Source organism: Monoraphidium neglectum, mitochondrion (genome assembly GCF_000611645.1).
Source record: "Monoraphidium neglectum strain SAG 48.87 mitochondrion, whole genome shotgun sequence".
Classification (NCBI taxonomy): Eukaryota; Viridiplantae; Chlorophyta; class Chlorophyceae; order Sphaeropleales; family Selenastraceae; genus Monoraphidium; species Monoraphidium neglectum.
In genome coordinates, this window is record NW_014013625.1 from 38,901 (window position 1) to 59,327 (window position 20,427).

Sequence of the window (20,427 nt, forward strand, 5' to 3'; positions counted from 1 at the left end):
CCCTCTGCCCTAAGGCCAAAGGCCTTCGGGCCACCCTAGTAGCCCAAGACCCCTAAAGGGTCCGAGGGCCGACAAAGCGGCTCTCGCCCCCTTAGGGGCCCTAGTGCGCCACTAAGGTGGCGCAAGACACCCGAGTGTCTAGGGTCACTTAAGTGACTCAGCCATCTAAAGATGGCTCAGCCGTCTTTGACGGGCTAGCCACCAAAGGTGGCTAGGCATCTCCGATGCCTAGCTATCAAAGATAGCTAGCCCGTCTTCGACGGCCTATCGCCACCTTTGATGGCTAGAGGACCTTAAAGGCGAGGGCCATCAAAGATGGCCCGGGGGTCCCCCGAGGGCCTTTAGGCCCTAGTGCGCCACCTCAGTAGCGCGTAGGGCTCTTAGGCGAGGGCCATCAAAGATGGCCCTAGTGCGCCACCTTAGTGGCGCGGAGGGCCTTTGGCCCTCGACCCTCGACCCTAAGGATCTTTGCGCCCTGAAGGCTTCGTACCCTTTAGGCTATGGGTCTTAACGACTTAACCCTTAGTGCTAACCTTGATAACTCTAAGCCCAAATCAGAGGAATGCTGTTTTTATTTCAGAAGCGTCTTAACCAAACTTGTGTGGTTGTTTTTACTTTTAGTTATCTAACTGCCAAGAGTCCGGATTGAACGGACGACCCAAGGATTTTCAATCCTTTGCTCTACCTCTGAGCTATCTCAGCTAAAAGTCGGGGGGTTAATGTAACACACAGCTAAGTTCTTGCGCTGTGATTTTTATCTTGTGAAAAAAACTTACCAACAGAGTCTTTGATTCTATACTAATCACGCATTTTTTTAATGCACTTCATAAACTTGTTCATGAAAAAGTGCATCATCATGAACAAGTTCATTGGACGTGCTTTGACGCCATTCGAGACCATGAAGTTTAAATCAAAGTCCTGCTTCATGAACTTGTTCATGAAGGCCCTTAGGGTCTAAAAACCCTCGGCCTCGGCCCTTAGGGTATAGGGCCAAAGGCTAGGGCCATCAAAGATGGCACGGGGGTCCCCCGAGGGCCTTTAGGCCCTAGTGCGCCACGAGGTCCGCCAAAGGCGGCTCCCTACAGTGGCGCGAGGGCCTTAAAGGCAAGGGCCATCTTTGATGGCCCTAGTGCGCCACCTTAGTGGCGCAAGACCCTCGGCTGAGGACTTAGGGTCACGAAGAGGGCCAAAGGCCCTCGACCTTCGGCCTTCGGCCCTTTAGGTCCTAAGGCCCTGCTTCATGCGCCTTAGCGCGTGAAAGCTCTGCTTGAAGCTCTTCAGAGCATCCACAAAAACGGATGTTCTTTAGAACATCAGCGAAAGATTACGAAGGCACATACTGCTTAATTTCAGAGACTCCGAACGCTGACGATTTCGTGGTTTCCATCGCAGACATTTATCAGAAAGCAGTTGAGTCATCAAAAAGGGTTCATCAGAAAAAAAACAAAATTGGAGGCTTCTTCTAGTCTAAAGACCAGAGTATTTCATCTGACATTTTTGCTAGAGTGTTCCTTTGGTTGAGCTTTAAGCGCTCTCAGATTTCAAACCCGATTTAGATTAGTGTACTTTCTATGAACGCTTGGCCTTTGAACACGGAAAAAACTCTGGTAGAAACCACAAAGAAATTCACAATAGAATTATTCTTAAATTATTCTTAAACTATTCCGCCATTCTGTGCAAACAATTATAGACTTAACATTTAGGGAACCATAAGCAACGAAAAGTTTACGACGGTTCAAAGCATATTCTTATTTAGCGAATAGTGTCTCTAATGAAAAAAGAAAAAAACCTAATGCCAATTCTAACCACTTTGACATACTTTGTAGTGTTCTTTAGAATTTGCTTAGCTTGTCTGCTTTGGTTGTCTGTTTTAATTGTCTTTCTGGGTTTTTCGTATAATAGTGAAAGCGTCAACAAAGTTTCTTGACATATTAGAATTCAGGTTCATGTTGAGAAAAAACCTTTTTCAAGAAAAGAAAATCTCGTGACAAATTAAATGAAAAGGTGATTTGTGAACAACTGGCGAGTTCTGCTTTATTGAGAGCTGCTCTGTGCAGCAAAGACCTGAGCTCGCTTTTTAGTTCTTTAGTCACACTTTGTTACTCGAGGGCCATCTTTGATGGCGAGGGCCGCCAAAGCGGCCCTGTACACGAAGGACATCCTTTATGCGCTCGAGGGCACAAAACCACCGCCTCATGAACTTGTTCGTGAAGCCATGGCTTCATGCCCAACGGCGCATGACAGGTTCATAAAGGACAAGCTTATGCCCCGACAGTTTTTGGACCTTCAGCTCCAAGATCATCTTTGATGGACGGCTCGAAGATTCCAGCTAACCACTGATCTAGCCAAGCGGCGAAACAGAAAGCTAAAAGGAGTCCAAAGAATAATGCCGTGGCTAGTTGACCTAATGCCACAAAAGGGGGTTCCACTGGCTGATGACCCAAATAGGTCAAAAGAAGGAAATCCCCAATCAGAGCCCAAGCCAATGCTTTGTGTACTGGACGGAAAAGAGGGCTACGACTGGTTGGTTTATGTAGGTAAGGCAAAAGTGCCAGGGATACAAACACAAGCCCAATGGCCGCGACTCCCGCCAACTTGTTTGGAATGCTGCGAAGAATAGCATATACCCATACTAGGGTCAAAATGGAACTCATAGACTTAAAAGGCCATTACGGATGGCCGTTGGTTCGAGGGGGCCAAAGGCCCCCCGGCCCTCGGTCCAAGGGTCGAGGTCCTTTGGCCCTATAGATCCTAAGGCTTTTAGGCTTTAAAGGAACCAAAAGAGGCGAGGGCCCCTAAGGGGGCCCTAAGGCCAAAGGCCTTCGGGTTCCCCCACGAAGGCCTCTGACCTTAGGCCACTAAGGTGGCTAGAGGGCCCTTAGGCCCTCGACGAGGGCCGCCTTCGGCGGCTGCCTAGAAGGCCTCTGGCCTTAGGCTCGTAGAATCACTAGATTCATTGACAGAAATGTCTTTAGAACTTCCAAACTGCCCTCCAAACCGTACGTGAACCTTTCAGCTCATACGGCTTTCTAGTGTCTCAAAACGTTTCAATTGAAGTTGAAACGCCACTATCAATATGCGAGGGTTATCATAGATGACGAGCTATCAAAGATAGCTCGACATCGAGAATGTCCGAGCCATCTTTGATGGCTAGCCACTTTAGGTGGCCCTCCACAACACTTCATTGCTGGTTTCTCTACTGAATTGATTGTGATTTTTATGTGTTTATGGTGCTAGGGCCTTTAGGGTCTAACGACCCTCTGCCCGAAGGCCACTTTAGTGGCCTTAGCCATCTTTGATGGCCCACACACAAGTCATAGACAAAATTCAACACCAATACGTGTTCTGATATTAATACCTATATACTGATTGAACTTTTTTGATGATCTGTCCATGGTGCGGTTATTTTTGATGCTTCGAGGGCCATCAAAGAAGGCTCTCTAGGCCGTCCTTAACGGGCGGAACATGGAAGATGTTCGAGCCATCTTCGATGGCTAGCTATCGAAGATAGCTAGATATCTTCGATGACTCACCGCTCTGGCGGCCATTGGGCCGCTTAAGCGGCGCTTTTGGTTCCTTAGGGGCCTAAGGCCAAAGGCCTTCGGGTTCCCCCTCGAGCTCTTGGGCTACTAAGGTAGCAAGGGCCTAAAGACCCTGGACCCCTTAGGGGCTCTAGAGGGCTTTGTGGCTCTAGGACCAACTTAGTGGCCGGGGGCCCGAGGGCCTTTAGGCCCTAAGGCCCCTTTTGTTTCCTTTAGGGCCCTAAGAGCCCTCGAACCAATGACCTAAAGAACCACCTTAGTGTCCCAAGGGCTCTAAGGCCCTTCTAGTTCGAGGGCCTCTTGGTTTTCGCACTGCCTTTTTTGGCCCATGGAACTGTCACCAATTGAGCTTTAGACGTAGGGCATTCCATCAAACGTCCAAACTTTTTAAAAGCTTTGGACATAAAGCGCAGTTTATGCTTGAGTGTTAATGTGCGAGCACAACTCTTGTGCAAAAGGCGAACAGTAGAAGCAAGACTGTGGCGATTCTCTGCAAAGCTATAGTATTCTAAAAAATCCACAATGATCCTATTATAATAGCCCAGAATGTCAGAATGTGTTAGATTCTGTAAACGGGTAAGTGCTGTAGGAATCAGAACTGTACCATTAGAATTCCATTTTAAAAAACCAAGCGTCACCAGATGGTTCAAAATTTGGGTTGTGGGTGCCAACAGCTTAATTCGTCCTGTTCTAATGAAACTCTCTTTCTGTTTGTTTTTGTCCATTCTGTTGGGCCATTTTTGATTGCTTGCGAGCAATCTTCCATTGCCCGTGGGCCATCTCGGATGGCCCAAGGTCTTGTTTTTCATTTTATGTTGAGAAAGACCCATTCTGTTCATTATGTCGTGATCAGAAAGATTTGTTGGTTTTTGAACAGAAGAACAAATCTCAGCACCCAAGAAGATTACTGCCTTGTGACTTGGTTGAATGTTAAACGTTTTAGACTTTTCTAGTGGCAAGTGCAATTCAGTTTCCATAAATTCAAGAAGCTTGTCTTTTACTTTCATAGCTAAACTACGAGATCCATGAACAGAGACTAGGCATTCATGGGAATAACGCACATAACCAACTCGAACATTGTGAAAACCTAGACTGTCTCTTTCTGCTTTCTCTGGTAAATCTTTAAGCGGAAGTCTGTTCTTATAGATTTTTGTTTGATGTTCAGTAATTGGGCTCAGATTTGTTGTTTTTGGTAGGTTTTGATGAAGGCCTTTGGCCCTAGGGTGGTCGGCCGCAGGCCGTCTTTGATGGTCCATCAAAGATTGTCTTTGGGCCATTGCCACTTTTGGTGGAGATGGGTCAAAACCATTGTTTAGACTGTTACAAAAAGCTTCCATGAACAAGTCTAGTGGTTGCAGACAAATATTGTACATCAAAGGGCTAAGACCTGTTCTTTTTCCTTTCAAAGTTTCCGTAAAACTAGAAGACCCTTTGATCAAGCAACCCGGCATAAAGTTTGCTTTCAAGGCGCTCCTCAACAAAGCCAGTGTTTTTTCACACGCGATTCTTTTGGAGAAAATGTGAATCCAGAGTTCAGAGTCCCTACGCCATGTAAAACCGTCCAAGCAATCACAGCACTCGGACAGGTCTGCTTTGATGAACCATTGTGCGCCCTGAAAACCGTACTTTACTTTTTTGAGAAGATTGCGCACACCTTGATCTGGGGTTTGATTCAAATCAAAACTTTGAAAAGTCTTAGGCAATCCAAGATTGCCCCTCAAAGATGGCCCACGGTTCACGAACTTGAAAAAGAAGGGTTCACTTTCATAGACAGAGGAAAGAACAAGCTCCACTGCTTTGAGCACAACTTTGTCACGTAGAGAGATTGTTTCCAAGGTAACTTTGTCTTTTGTCTCTGTTTTGGCAACGCGTTTCTTTTTTTGGCTTGTGCGCAAGTCCATCAAAGATGGACCTCGTACCGCGGAAAACTGAAATTGGCCCGCCAGCAACTCTTTACCCATTTGTAACATGTTGATCTGGTTTTGGTTGTTCTTCTCTAAAGCGACTGTAAAAACCAAAGGTTTTTTGTATACGGTTTTAGGTTTCACAAGCTCATAGGCCAGTTTCAGTGTGTCCGGGTCTGCAATGTAATCAATCAAATTTTCTAATTTGTGGTTGTATTGAGGACCGAGGGCCGGGGGCTTTTGGCCCCCCGGCCCTAGATTGGTGGCGCTCGCATATTGATGCAATTCTAACAATCTAACCATCCCACTCTGGCTTCGCCCGGAGGGGATTATGTCAATTGTATTTTTGGTTTGAGTTTCCTGCTTTTCTTGGAGAAGTTTTTTGTTCTCTAATATAAAAGCTCGCTTGCCATAGTGCTTTCGCTCTTTAGGCAATGCCAAAGTTCCCTTGGTTTCGCCAATGTTCAGGTTAGACCCCTGCAACCGAATCATCTGGATTTGGCGAGGGTCTAGGGCCAAAGGCCCTCGGGTAAACCCCCGGGCCACCAAAAGTGGCCCGAAGGCCTCCGGCCTTAGGGCCGCTTCGGCGGCCCTCCCGGCCCTTTGGGCCATTTTAGATGGCGCAAGGGCCATTAAAGACGGACCTCGTAGCAAGATTATGCTTTTGGAGCAAAAAACAACTTCGCTCCAAGAGTTTTGTGCCAAGATCTGAGAGATGTCACATAGGTGTACTGTATTTAGAGTCTTTACACTTTCTGGAAGAGACTCATCACCTACCAAGCCTCTCACAAGAAGTAGGGCAAGGATCCATGGTATGATTGTGTGGCTGTGATTCAGGTTCATTATCTTAGCCATACTGAACGTAACTTGCGTGCACTTTTTGCCAGAACCTTCCTGGCTTATGCCGCTTTCTTCTCCGCTTCGAAATGCAATGTTTCCAATGCCTCTCGGGAGAAGTGTTTTACAACACACAATCGGAGACACCTTATGAACTTGTTCATGAAGATACACACCTAATACGATTGTGAACACAGTGATGTTGAGCAATTCATGCCAACGAAACAAAGAGGGCTTTGGCACGCAAAAGTACCATTCAGGCACGATGTGTGCAGGGGTAGAATAAGGGTTGGCCGGAATGTTGTTGTCCGGGTGGCCAAGGGCTTCAGGATAAAAACTTACAAGCCACGCAGCCACGGCTGCCAAGACCAAGGTTGCCACTAGGTCTTTTACATAGTAATAAGGATAAAAATCCACTAAATCGGTTTGGGATGTGATTCCCAATGGGTTGGTGGAACCGTACTGATGCAAAGCGGCCAGATGGGCAAGGCTTAGAGCGGCCAGAATAAACGGGAACAGGTAATGAAAGCTATAAAAACGGTTCAAAGTAGGGTTGTCTACAGAGAAGCTTCCCCACAACCAACCCACAATGGATGTTCCTACCACTGGCAATGCGCTTGCCAGGCTTGTGATGACTGTTGCACCCCAAAGAGGTAGGGGTCAGAAGGATTTCCTTGGGGTTGAATGTTAGTTGTGGCCCTTAGGGCGAGGGCCGCCAAAGGCGGCTTCCTAGAGGGCCACTTAGGTGGCGAGGGCCCCTAAGGGGCCCCGGGGGGCCTCCGGCCCTCGTGAGACACCTTAGTGTCGAGGGCCTTTGGCCCTAGACTCCTAAGGGGTCGAGGGCCAAAGGCCCTCTAGGGCCACCAAAGTGGCCCTCGCGGCCGCTTAGGCGGCCCCTCGCCCTCCGCGCCATCATCCTCCAGAGGTGGTGATGGTGCAGGGTTTCTTTGGTTATTACCCTTTAGGATTTCAAACTGCCCTCAGAACCGTACGTGAATCTTTCAATTCATACGGCTCGCCAGAATGTTAAAGGTCGGTTATTAGTATTATGGTGGTGAGAATTTAAGTTGACATATGTTTGTTCAGGTCATATGAATCAATCGGGTTTCGGTTTTGTTTCATTCTTCTTGTTGTGCTTGTTGGTGACTAACTTCTTTAGCCCGGTTTAAAAGGCAATGCGTTCTTCATTAGAGAGCTTGTTATCATGTAATGCCATGTGATGGGTTCTGCATAAAGGAACCTGTTTACGGTTGATAACGGCCATTTGGGTTGCGAACCAATCCAGATGAGTACGCTTTTTAAGTTCTCGCAGTTTTCGGACGTGGTGTATTTCGACGGGGGTCGTTACACAGATTGTACAGACCTTGAAGAGATTGGATTTGGTGAATTTTTTTGTTCGGTTTTGATCGATAATTTCTTGTGGTTTGGGAGGATTAAATCGAAATACAACGTTACGTTTCAGGGTTTGGGGGATCTTTAATTGGGTCCCAGTTTTGGGGTCTCTTCAGTTTGGTCCGAATTTACTGAGGGTGATGGATATGTGTTTAAGTTTCTATTTTTTTGTTAGAGTTAATGCGCAGCCGTATTTTAGGCCTAAGATGCAGCTCCATAAATCAGAGCGATTGTTAGCGAAAGTGTAATAGTTGATGATCACGCTGATTATGGATTGGTAGTATTGTAGGATGGAAGCGTGTTCGAGGTTGATGACGCGGTTAAGGGCGGTTACTCGGATGCTGAATCTGTCTTTATCATATTTCATGAATCCTTTTTCCATTAGTGGGCGTTTTAATTTCATGGTGGGAGCTCCGAGGCTAATGTGTATAGAAATTCTTTTTTTGTGTCCGTGTACATCTGTGTTTACTGGTTTGTTTTTTTTAAGTATACGATTTAAGATGAAGGCTCCTAAGAAAATTGGCTTTTTGATGAAGTGCGTTAGTTTTGTTTTTTCTTCGCTAAGGTCCAGTTTAAGTTTATCAGCTAGGAAATCTTGAACTTTGTTTAGGATTTCTACCGCTAATCGGCGGGGGTCTCCAATAGCAATCACGAAATCGTCCGCGTATCGTAGGTAGTGGAGTCTTAAATATTTGGGGTCCATATAGTCTTTAGTTGGTGTCTGTCTTAACATCGTACGTAGCACACGGCTTTGTTTAATATTGTGGCCCCATTTCTTAAGTTGATATAGAATTTTGTTGTATGTGGGGTTTGTTCTACGGTATTTTCCTTGGTCGATTTCCAATTTTAATTTCATGATGAACTCGTCCAATTTATGTAAGAAAACGTTACATAGCAAAGGGCTCAGAATGCTTCCTTGAGGTGTCCCCTCTTCGCCGGAGCTTACCCATTTTCCTAGGTCAATATATCCAGCTTTAATGGCGGATTTGATCAGTGTTAGGGTTTTTTGGCACCCAATTCTTTCGGACAGGAATTTTAAGAGAAGGTTGTGATTGATAGAATCGAAGCATTTTTTGATGTCTCCTTCAATTACCCATGTTGTTCCCTGAAATTTTTGGTGGACTATTTGGAGGGCTGTGTGTGTTCCTTGATGCGCTCAAGACGCATCAAGCAGGGCCTTGATGCGCTCAAGACGCATCAAGCAGGGCCTTGATGCGCTCAAGACGCATCAAGCAGGGCCTTGATGCCCTTGGAGGGGCATCAAGTATTCCCTCGACCTGGTCGAAACCCGTGGGAGCCATTTAGGAAAATTTCCTCGTAGATTTTTTCTAGTACCATTTGCAATGCCTTTTGTACGATTTTGTCTGTTTAGGGCCTAAAGGCCTTGGGCTACTAAGGTAGCCCGAAGGCCTCCGGCCTTAGGGCCGCTTTGGCGGCCCTAGAACGCTGATTCTTAAGGAGCGTTTAATGATTTTGCCGGGTTTGTTGATCCATACCCGCCTTCCTGGGCGGAATTCGTATTCTCCTCGCCTGAGCTGATTCGCGAGGTGTTTAAAGAATTGGAGATTAATTCCATCGAGGGTTTCATCACTGGACCCCTTAGTCATGTTGCCCGGGTTAGGCTTAATTAGCTCGTAGACTTGGATCAGTAGTTTGAAGTCGCTGATTTTTTGGATAAGGTCGTAGTGTCGTTTCTCGTCACTAGTTGCTTGGTCGAGGATAAATTGCAATTTGGCGACTCCAACCTTTTTCATAAGTTCTTTGTGTTCTCTGATTTTATTTTTTGCCTTGCGAATCAACTTCGTGCCGTAAGGCAGGACTTGAGTCCGGTTGACAAAAAAGTACTTAGCCAGACCGACGGGTACAATAGTAACCTGGCTTTAGACCAAGGCACAATACACAGAAGCAATAAAAGTCATAAATTTTTGTTTTTGTTTAGGGTCTCTGTTTAGTGGATGTGTTTGCTTTCTTTTTTTTTATATATTTTTTTCACATGTCTTTTCTCGTTTTATGTTTCTTATTATTTTTTTTTATTTAATAACCTCTACTTAGACAGAACACATCGCCGCCCCTGTACCTGGTGGCTAACGGGGCCTTAGGGCCTGAGGGCCCTCGGGGGGGGACCCCGGCAGCCGCGAGGGCCACTTTGGTGGCCCTAGAGGGCCGCCAAAGGCGGCTGCCTCGCGGCCCTCGCGAGAGCCCCCTTACCTTAAGGGCTCTAGGGACCCCTTAGGGGTCGAGGGCCTAAGGGCCCTCCGGGCCACCTTAGTGGCCCACGGGCCACCAAAGTGGCCCTAGAACCACCGGGGCTTCATGGTTGCTTGCCTTTATGTAGTTAACGATTCCTGCTTTTCTTTGGGAGCACAGGTCTTATTCTGTGCGGGTGCCGTTACTCACCATTCTCCCTAGTATTAAAGCTCCGTTCCCTGTGTGACTTTGGTTAGTTTCCAAGAAATATTTTTCTGGAAGCTCATTTGCTAGATATCTAGTTTCTCATAAATATATTTCCATGAACGAATTCTAGGGCATGTATTAGTTGATATCCAGTATCATACAAATCTTCACAGGCAGTCCCGCAGTTCCGTTATTTATGCAAAGTGTTGATTTAGGCTCCTGTAGATCTTAACCAGCCTGCTAGGTGGCTCCTGTGCACTAATCTTCGCGGGGCTCTCCTCAGATGTCGAAAGGGAGCTCACATGCCACATAATTCCTAAGGTGAGTTATGAATTATTGCGGGGGTCTATGACGGATGACGTATTTCAGGTTTATTTTTTTCATTTATTGGCCATGTCAACTTTAGCTTGCCAGAGGTTCCATTTGCTGGACTATAGGGGTATCTCACCACCCCCATCTCGGCTTTCAATCCCGCTTCGAATTCCATTTTAATGGCATTCTGGGATAGTGCTTTACTACAAAGTTTTTATTTTTTAAATAAAAGCTTGCGAAGATGATGTAGGTGATTTTTATTCACGGCATAAATAACAGCACTGCGGCGCACACATCTGCCCCCAGGGTAACACATAACCAATGAAGGCGGTCAAAATCATTACTAGAAGAATAACAATTCCTAATAACCACACCAGTTCACGTGGTTGAGCGTAACTGGTGTAATAAAGACCACGAAACAGGTGCATGTAGACTACCACAAAGAACAAGCTTGCGCCGTTGGCATGTAGATAACGTAATAGCCAACCATTGGAGAGATCACGCATAATATGCTGAACGCTGTGAAAAGCAAGATCCACGTGTGCTGCATAATGCATGGCTAGAAAAACACCTGTTGCCATTTGGTAGGGGTCAGGAGGATGTCCTTGGGGTGTCGTTTCCATGCTATGCATGGTCGAACTCATTGGGGCTAAGTCGGCCCGTAGGCTGCTTAGGGTATCCGCCCTTTAGAATTATCAAGCTGCCCTCAGAACCGTACGTGAACCTTTCAATTCATACGGCTCGCCAGAATCCTAATCTGAGGTGTATAAGTGATATGTTTTTATGTTATTTTCCTCAACTGAGACAGAACATGCCGCCGCCCCCTTTCCTAGTGGCGAATGGGGCCAGAGGCGAGAGCCCTCTTAAGGGCTCTAGAAGGCCGCCCAAGCGGCCTTAGAACCACCGGGGCTTCATGGCTACTTGTCTTTCGTTGTTAGTTTTTCCTGCTCTCCTTCGGGAGCACGGGTTAACCTGTGCGGATGGAATTACTCACCATTATCCCTATTTTTATCAGAGCTCCGTTCCCTGAGAAACTTTCGTTTATTCCTTGGACATGTTCAAGGTATTGTAATTGTTTGGTAAGTAGTATCGTGTCCGTGTGTTTTTCAAGAACGTCTTCTTGATAGTTTATTAGTAAGATATCTATTATCAATCAAAAACCCTCAGGCAGTCCCATCAGTTCCGTTATGCATGCAAAATGTTGACTTAGGCTCCTGTATATCTTTCCCATCCCGCTAGGTGGGTCCAGATTCACTTATCTTCGCGGGGCTCTCCAGTTTTACGGAAGAGGGGCCCATGTGTCTTCCAATCTCTAAGGCGAGTTATAGATTGGAGCGTGCCTTTATCACGGACGATATATTTCCAGGTTTATTTTTTTTTTTTATACATTTTTTTAGCCATATCAACTTTAGCTTGCCGGGGTTTTCTGTTTTGGAGATTTTCTCGCTCGTTCCCCCCCCTCGGCTTTCATTCCCGCTTAGGACTCCGTTATTAGGCGGCATCCCGGGAAAGCGCTTTACTGCAAAAAGAGTTAATTTTGAGTTATTTATTTTCTTTTTTTTCTATTTTTTTGTTATTTTTTTTTCTTTTGCGAAGATTGTGCAGATGGTTATTTCTCCCACGGCATGAATAGCAGCACAGCGGCGCACTAAAACTAGGCAAAGGCCTGCTAGAACTCCCCAATTCCAGTTTCCACTTAGGTTAGATGGAGTTGGATAGGTAATCAGATGGGTTTGCACTACGGATAGAAGCGGTTGTGCCCAAAGGCTTACACGGAAAGAACGAACAGAGGCTGTCATAAAAAATTAAAAGGGCGCTAGGGCCTAAAGGCCCTCTAGAGCCCCTTTGGTTCCTCTGAGGGCTTTTAGGCCCTCGAACCAACGGCCCCTAAAAAGGCCCTAAGGCCAAAGGCCTTCGGGCTCTCGGGGGACCCCTAAAAGGTCGGGGGGGACCCCTTTGGGGGTCCCTCGCTGGTTTTTGCTTTTGGCAAAGGCGCCAGAGTGTTTGTTTTGGTCTAAAGACCAAAATGTGGCTCTGACATTCATGTTAAAGTATTTTTTCTGGCAAGAATGCTAGAGTATTTCTTTTGGGTTATGGTTTCACATACAACATTTGAGAGCACTCTGAGAGTTTTGCACTGGCTTCAATTCAAAGCCAGACGCCATCAAAGGTTGTGCTTTGCTTTTTGAACAACATTAGCTGTGCTGTGTTTTTTGAACACTTTTGTGAGTGGTTGATTTTTGGAACACTAAAAACCGTGCTTTGTTTTTTGAGCAGTGCTCTGTTTTTTAAGCAGTGCTCTATTTTTTGAGCTGTGCTCTATGTAAACGTCTTTGCTTGTGTTGATTGTTGAACTAGAGATACAACTTTTTGGTAATCCACAGACTGCTGAGCAAACACGTCGTGCAGAGGTGCGTGCACACGTCGGGTTAGGGTTAATGCAACGGCTCCAATCATTGCTACTAAAAGTAGCAAGCTCGCTAACAAAAGCAAGTCTACATGAACTCCGTAGAGGGCCACTCCTAATTGTGCCAGAGCAGAATGAGACATGGCAGCTGTTTGCCAAGAAGTCTCTGGAAATTCCAATCCCAAAGGACCTCCCTGAACAACTGGCCACAATGGAGTTACCAAAGGACTGGTCTCTACTGGTTGCCAAAGAAGGCCCACAAGGGAAATCACTAGCGTTACAAACAAAAGGCCTGCCACTGGATAAGCACCGCGCTGATGAGCCATTAGCTCGGTGGCTGGAATATCCAATAGCATGACCACAAAAAGAAACATGATTGCCAGTGCTCCAATATATACTAACAAGAGCAAAAGAGCAAAGAACTCTAGACCTAACAACACCAACAGGCCGGAAGCATGCAAAAAGGTGAGGACTAGGTAGAACACAGAGTGCACGGGGTTTTTAGAGCGCAAAACAAGAGCTGCGCTCATCCAAGCCCCTGTACTCAAAAGGAAAAACATAGAGGTCATTAAGAGTCCTTTTTTGTGCAAAGAGTTGAAGCTTTACATAAGGTTTAGCGAGTATTTCAGCTGAAAAGCCGCATCCCAGACGGCGCTTGGGCAATCGAAGACGGGGCCAAAGGCCCCACCCACGGTCCATTAAAGATAGACCTCTAGGGACCCGGGCCCTCGCAATCGAAGATGGGGCCTAGGGCCTTCGGGGGGTCCCCCCCGGGACCCTTAAGGGGTCCTTTGTAACCCGAGGACCTTTGGCCCTAGGCCGTCTTCGACGGCCTAGCCACCTTAGGTGGCTCGACATCATAGATGTCCCGCCATCTTAGATGTCGAGGCCCCGAGGGCCTAAGCCACCAAAGTGGCCGCAAAACTAAAGAGGTCATGAAAGGCTGATTTTTATAGAAAAAGCCAGGATTTCTTTTCATGAACTTGTTCATGAAGCCTGTGCTCTGTGAAAACTGAAAGGTTAAGTATTTACATTAGGCTGACGTTTTAGGCTAGATTTTCTCTTTTGGAACTCTAAAAAAAAGCCTAAACTTGATTTAGGTGAAGGTTTTGATTAAGATTTGGTTATGTAGACTCGGTTGCTGAGTGGTTAAAAGCGCTAGACTGTAAATCTAGTGACAGTGTCTTCGCAGGTTCAAATCCTGCCCGCGTCATCTGGAAACGTGTTGTAAAAGCCAAAATAACTCTATGAAAAAAATCAACATGGGAATGTTTAAAGTGTTGCCATCCAGAATAACTTAATATTTGCTTGATTTTTTGGAGAAAAGACAAACCTTCTTTTTTAATTTTGAGCAGGGCAAGGGCCACTTAGGTGGCCCTAGAGGGCCTAAAGGCCCTAAGACCCTCATTGTATAAATTCTATATGATTCACGGCCAATGGTTTATGTAGAATGTCAAATGCACCATGGCGAACATAGCTAAGTGGTTTAGCATTGGATTGTGGATCCAAAGCACGTGGGTTCAAACCCCACTGTTCGCCCTTTATGTTTTTGGTGGTTTTTAACCACTCTTTTTCTCAAACAACTCAGAGTTTCCTTACTATGATCAACCAGGTGGTTAATAATCTTTTCATGGTTGTTCTCTTTAGTCTATGTGAAGAATCTACCTGTATTCACTAATCTTTTCATGCGTTTTCAATCTTTGTTAAAAGTCAAATCATAAAAAGATTCAATCATGACTGTCTATGTATTAGTGCAAGTTCTTGCGACTGTGGTCCCTCTGCTTCTGGCAGTGGCGTTCTTAACCCTGGTAGAACGTCGTGTCATGGGAGCCATGCAGCGTCGACAAGGGCCCAACGTCTGGGGTTTTGGAGGTCTGCTCCAGCCCTTTTTTGACGGTCTTAAACTTTTGTTGAAAGAGCCCATTTTACCCAGCACAGCTGACCAGCCTCTGTTTATGTGGGCGCCAGTGCTGACTTTTTTGACCAGTCAAGCAGCTTGGGCAGCATTGCCGACCAGTTCCGCAGGAGCGGTCAGTGATCTAAACTTAGGCACAATGTATTTCCTAGCCATTGGAAGTCTTGGAGTCTATGGGATCCTTCTGGCGGGATGGGCTAGCAACAGTAAATACGCTTTTTTAGGGTGTTGCCGCTCTGTTGCCCAAATGATTAGCTATGAATTACCAATGGGACTTATTGTCTTAACCACAGCAGTGGTTGCCAATAGCTTGAACTGGACAGTTTTGGTTGAAACTCAGCAATGGGTATGGTTTCTACTTCCACTGTGGCCTCTAGGAGTTATTTGGATGATTTGCTGTTTAGCTGAAACCAACAGAGCGCCTTTTGACTTACCCGAAGCGGAAGCTGAGTTGGTTGCCGGTTATAACGTCGAGTACAGTTCCATGGGATTTGCTTTGTTCTTTATTGCTGAATATGCTAACCTAATTCTTATGAGTACAGTCACCAGTCTTCTTTTCTTAGGTGGAACTGGAGCACCTCTAGCCATTCTGTCTTTTTTACCAGGCGCTCTTTGGCTCTCTCTAAAAACCCTTTTGGTCTTGTTCATGTTTGTTTGGGTTAGAGCCACTCTCCCTCGTTATCGCTATGATCAGCTCATGACTCTTGGCTGGACTGTGTGCGCTGTTGCGCTGTTGTTCATGTTGTGAATGAGAATTCATCTACGCCGTCTTCGTGTTCTTGTAGTGAAGCGCCTCTGTGGATGCCTTTTCAAGCATCCCACATCAAGCATGTCCTGAATGCCATTGGAAACGATGGAGTTCAAAGCGGAGTTGAAAGCCGTGCAAGTGACAAGAGCTACTTTGGTGGCCTTGGGCTACCTTAGGTAGCCCGAAGGCCTTTGGCCTTAGGGCCTCGTTGGTTCGAGGGCCACTTGGGTGGCGAGGGCCCCCTTAGGGGCCCTAGTGGGACACCTTAGTGTCCCCAGGGGCCTAAGGCCCCACTAGGAACCAAAGGCCCTCGTGGGACATCTAAGATGTTCTAGCTATGGTCGCTAGCCGGGGGCCACCTAAAGTGGCCCTCGCCCGCCAAAGCAGCTAAGGCCACTTTAGTGGCCCGGAGGGCCTTAGGCCCTCGGCCGCGAGCCACCTAAGGTGGCTAGAGGGACCCCCTAAGGGGCCTTTGGTTCCTAAGGGGCCCTCGCTGCCTTAGTAGCCCGGAGAGCCCTAAGGCCCTCGAGTTGCCGCTAGATACATTGGCAAGCTAGAATTGGTATGGCTAAGTTAATAAACCTGATAAATACGCTGTCCGTGACAAGCCACACAGTAATTCATACTTTCCTTGCTGCACAAAGGCGCATCAAGCATACCTTGATGCACAAAGGCGCATCAAGCATGTCCCAGATATTCGCTAGGTCATTTGACAAGGGCCTTTAGGCCCTACAGAACATCGACCATGCCCTCAAGAATTTTTTGGCACATGGTTTTCTTATAACAGCCGAAGAAAATCTAGCGAAGATAGTGAAACTAGAGCCTTTAGTTCCTAAGGAGAACCAACGGTCTCGTGGGTTCTAGGGCCACTTGGGTGGCGCAAGGGCCCTAAGGGCTCCTTAGGAACCAAAAGAGCTATCTGAGGGTAGCCTTTGCGTCGAGGGCGGCCTAGCCATCTTTATGACGCAAAAGCCACCTATCCAGATGACGAAGACGTACAGGGGCCTAACCCAACAGATCACATGAACAACGGAACTGCAGGATTCTCTAAGGATATGCTTTATGCCCTAGGGCCTAAAGGCCCTCGGGGTTACCCCGAAGGCCTCTGGCCTTAGGCCGTCTTTGACGGCCCTTAATGCATGAAGATACCAAAAAATTTTATGGGAACGGAGCTCTTATAGTAGGGATAATGTTAGATAACACTAACCGTGCACTCGCACTTCCAAAGCAGAGCAGGTTGCTAATATTAAAGTGAGTTTATGATCTTGAAATCGCAATAACAATAATTATAATACCAATCAAAACACAAATCAAAATAAAAAAAACATCCCAACGCAAAGACTCCATGATTTAAACTCGTAAAATAGATATCACATATAGCAATGACAATTACGTCATGTGCTCTAATTCTCAGAAACAAAATAACTGATAGCTACGAATGCAATATTTTCAAGACTTACCACCACGAGGGCCCCTAAGAGGCCCAAGGGCCCCCGGCCCTAAGCCGCCAAAGCGGCCCTAAAGAGAATCCCTAATCTTTTAGCAACTGGCGAGCCGTATGAATTGAAAAGTTCAAGTACGGTTCTGAGGGCAGTTTTAGATCCTAAGTGCCCAGAAGCCCTGTGGACGCTTCTTCTGACCCCTACTTTCCTTCCCTTGACTTTAGCTGGCTTTTTGTTTAACGTAGTTTTGATTTTTGTTTTCCAAACGCTGTCATTTTTCTAAGTCTTTCATCCCCCAAACCACCCAATCTAGCGCTTCAGGTTCTTTAAGACAAGAACTGTAGGTTATTAGAGACGTCCAACGATTTTTAAAGCCAAAAGTTTGAGATTTGAAACGCCTCTCTTGTCTGGCAGTGGTGCGCTGCGGTGCTGTTGTTTATGTAGTGAATGAGAATTCACCTACACTGTCTTCGTGTTCTTGTAGTCAAGCACTTCCCTGGATGCCACTGAAAACAGTGGAGTTCAAAGCGGGAATCAAAGCCGTGAGAGTGACGAGGAACTAATGGCCCTCTAGGCAGCCGCCTTAGGGACCCCTTAGGGGGTCCCTCTGGCGGCCCTCGGGTCCCCCCCCCGTTGTCACCAAACACATTGGCAAGCTAGGGTTGGTATAACCATTGAAGATGACGAGCCATCGTTAGATAGCTTAAGGCTAAGGCCACTTAGGTGGCCCAAGACCCCTAAGGGGTCCCTCGCGGCCTTCAGGCGAGGGCCATCTAAGATGGCCCTTGCGCCACTACTAAGGTGGCGCACTAGGGCCCGAAGGGGCCCTCGCTACCTAAGTAGCCCAAGAGACACCTTAGTGTCTCAAAGGCCTTAGGGCCCTAAGGCCAAAGGCCTTCGGGGTTACCGAAGAGCCGCGGTCGCGGCCTCCGAGGGCCTTTGGCCCTAGACCCCTTAAGGATCCCTAGAGGGCCTTTAGGCCCAAGGGCTACCTTAGTAGCCCGGTGGGACATCTAAGATGTCCCCGGCCGCCAAAGCGACCCTCGGCCATTTAGGTGGCCCTAGGCCGTCTTCGACAACCTAACCATCAAAGATGGCTAGCTATCAAAGATAGCTCAACATCTAAAATGTCAAGCACCATAGCTAGGCTAAGTTAATGAACCTGTAAAAAATACGCTATTCGTGAAAAAACATGCAGTAATTCAAAACTTCCTGGATGCCCTTTAAATCCATTGAAGATCCACTTGGGCTAGGGCTAGGACCTTTGGTTCCTAGAGGAATCAACGAGGTCCTCAGGGACGAAGGACACTTAGGCGTCCTTCGGGCGAAGGCCGCCGAAGGCGGCTGCCTAGAAGGCCTTTGGCCTTAGGGCCTTAGGGTCTAAAGACCCTCGACCTTTAGGCCCTAAGGCCCTAGAAAGCCACTAAAGTGGCCTTAGCCATCTTAGATGGCCCTAGAGAACATCGACCGGGGCCTTTATGCGCTACAGGCGCGTTAAATCCTTTTTTAGAATTATTTGGCACATGACTTTTTTACACACTGCGAAAAAAGTCTAGCGAAGATAGTGAACCGTGCGCCATCCGAGATGGCCCTTAGGCCAAAGGCCTTCTAGGGCCTTAGGACCTAAAGGTCGAGGGTCTTGGGCCAAAGGCCCACTAGAGCCCTTAAGGGGCTCTCGCCTTCGGCCCTATAGACCCCAAGGCCCTCGTCCGAGGGCCTTGGGCCCTAGAGCCACCTATCCAGATGGCAAAAGCGTACAGGAGCCTAACCCAACAGATCACATAAACAACGGAACCGCAGGATTGCCTAAAGAAATGTTTTATGTGCGCGAGGGGCAGAAAGCCCCGGCCACCTTAGGTAACTAGAGCGCATAAAAAATATGCTTCATGAACTTGTTCATGAAATAACCGAAAGGTTTTATGGGAACGGAGCTCTCGTAGTAAGGACAATGTTAGGTAATTACTAACCGTGCATACTGCACTTCTAAAGTAGAGCAGGTTGTTAAAAAACTCAAGCAGAGTTTGTAGTCATTAAGCTATAATAAGTATAATACAACTTTAAATACGTCAATGCAGATATAATAATACGCAACAAAAACCTACATTTGTAAAAAAAGCATTTTTTAAAGTGACAGCTATACATTTTCTGCTTGCGTAGTGGAATCATATAAGGTTATTCGTCAACAATTACAATACCTTCATATGATATGAAAGCTTTCCACTACTTAAACAACTTAAACTAGTTAAGCTATTCAAGCTATCTAAACTATTTTGTTTAAGTTTTTATAATAACTGGCGAGCCGTATGAATCGAAAGATTCACGTACGGTTCTAAGGGCAGTTTGAGTACTTTTCATGCGTTGAATCGCATGAAACATATCCTAAGGAAACTCTGTCCACATGCAGACTCGGTCTGCATAATGACCCTGTCTCCACGGATCTTCTTCTGACCTCTACTAGCTTAATGGGAGAGCTATGGATTCATAACCCATCGACGAAGGTTCGATTCCTTCCTCTGCTAAAAATCTTTGAATTGATTAGATCTACATCCATTGAAACCAAGCCTTATCATTCAAACAAGGATATGCTTTATGCTCTCTGAATATCGACAATGGCTAGCTATCTTCGATAGCTAGCCCGCCAAAGCGGCCCTAAGGCCGGGGGCCTTCGGGCTACCTTAGTAGCCCAAGGCCACGGTTGTTGTTCCTTTAGGCCGTCTTTAGGTGACTTAGCCACTTAAGTGGCTCTCCACATCTAAGATGTCCGAGCCATCAAAAATGGCTTGTCCGTCAAAGACAGCCTAGAGGGCCACCTAAGTGGCCCTAGCCGTTAGGCCCTATTTAAACCAAAGACACTCGGCAATAGATTCCTTTAGTTCTTTAAAAACGAAAGAGGCTAAAGGACCTTTAGGACCTAAAGGTCAAAAGTCTAGGGTCTAAAAAGCCTTTCGAGGTTTGGTTCCTTTAGCCAAAAATCATTAACCCTCGTTTCACCGGGGTTTGCTTATGCGTCTTTAGTTCTCTCAATTAAATTTTCATTTGAATGCAAATGGCTAAACTCTTAATAAACCCTGATACTCTTTTAAGGGTTTGTAGCTTAAAGGTAAAGCATTGGACTTTTAATCCAGTGAGTGCAGGTTCAAGTCCTGCCAAACTCAACAAAAAGACTTTTTTTCTACAAAAAAGGCTTTCTTTGGTCGGGGACTGGCCGCAAAAACTCCTTGGTCAGCCTTTGGCTAAAAGGTGAGCTTTAGCCAAAGGCTGAAAATTCGGTTTTAATCAAGAGCACAGGGTAGCCTTCAGCTAAGAACAGAAAAGTCGGCTTCGTCCAAAAACTAAAAGGCTGGCAACTAAAAGGCTGGCAACTAAAAGGCTGGCAACTAAAAGGCTGGCAACTAAAAGGCTGGCAACTAAAAGGCTGGCAACTAAAAGGCTGGCAACTAAAAGGCTGGCAACTAAAAGGCTGGCAACTAAAAGGCTGGCAACTAAAAGGCTGGCAACTAAAAGGCTGGCAACTAAAAGGCTGGCAACTAAAAG

General features: G+C 46.4%; 4 protein-coding genes and 5 non-coding genes across 9 annotated transcripts; 6 read left to right on the forward strand and 3 right to left on the reverse strand.

Moving 5' to 3' along the window:
* The first annotated feature begins 630 nt into the window (after positions 1–630).
* MNEG_t16865 lies at positions 631–702 on the forward strand. The gene has a single exon. It is a non-coding gene; the product is annotated as a tRNA-Phe (tRNA).
* Positions 703–2,261: 1,559 nt separating this feature from the next.
* Positions 2,262–2,654, reverse strand: MNEG_16815 (hypothetical protein; the record flags this gene model as incomplete). Its single annotated transcript has 1 exon — positions 2,262–2,654. One exon carries the CDS (start codon positions 2,652–2,654, stop codon positions 2,262–2,264), a length of 393 nt encoding a protein of 130 aa, XP_013906977.1.
* Positions 2,655–11,943: 9,289 nt separating this feature from the next.
* Positions 11,944–12,180, reverse strand: MNEG_16816 (hypothetical protein; the record flags this gene model as incomplete). Its single annotated transcript has 1 exon — positions 11,944–12,180. One exon carries the CDS (start codon positions 12,178–12,180, stop codon positions 11,944–11,946), a length of 237 nt encoding a protein of 78 aa, XP_013906978.1.
* A 520-nt stretch (positions 12,181–12,700) lies between these two features.
* MNEG_16817 (Putative NADH dehydrogenase I subunit J) lies at positions 12,701–13,725 on the reverse strand (the record flags this gene model as incomplete). Its single annotated transcript has 2 exons — positions 12,701–13,388; positions 13,697–13,725. 2 exons carry the CDS (start codon positions 13,723–13,725, stop codon positions 12,701–12,703), a joined length of 717 nt encoding a protein of 238 aa, XP_013906979.1.
* Positions 13,726–13,919: 194 nt separating this feature from the next.
* Positions 13,920–14,001, forward strand: MNEG_t16866. Its single transcript has one exon. It is a non-coding gene; the product is annotated as a tRNA-Tyr (tRNA).
* Positions 14,002–14,255: 254 nt separating this feature from the next.
* Positions 14,256–14,327, forward strand: MNEG_t16867. Its single transcript has one exon. It is a non-coding gene; the product is annotated as a tRNA-His (tRNA).
* Positions 14,328–14,521: 194 nt separating this feature from the next.
* Positions 14,522–15,451, forward strand: MNEG_16818 (hypothetical protein; the record flags this gene model as incomplete). Its single annotated transcript has 1 exon — positions 14,522–15,451. The coding sequence occupies one exon, from the start codon at positions 14,522–14,524 to the stop codon at positions 15,449–15,451; it is 930 nt and encodes a 309-aa protein (XP_013906980.1).
* Positions 15,452–19,343: 3,892 nt separating this feature from the next.
* On the forward strand, positions 19,344–19,415 carry MNEG_t16868. The gene has a single exon. It is a non-coding gene; the product is annotated as a tRNA-Met (tRNA).
* Positions 19,416–19,976: 561 nt separating this feature from the next.
* MNEG_t16869 lies at positions 19,977–20,048 on the forward strand. The gene has a single exon. It is a non-coding gene; the product is annotated as a tRNA-Lys (tRNA).
* Positions 20,049–20,427: the final 379 nt, after the last annotated feature.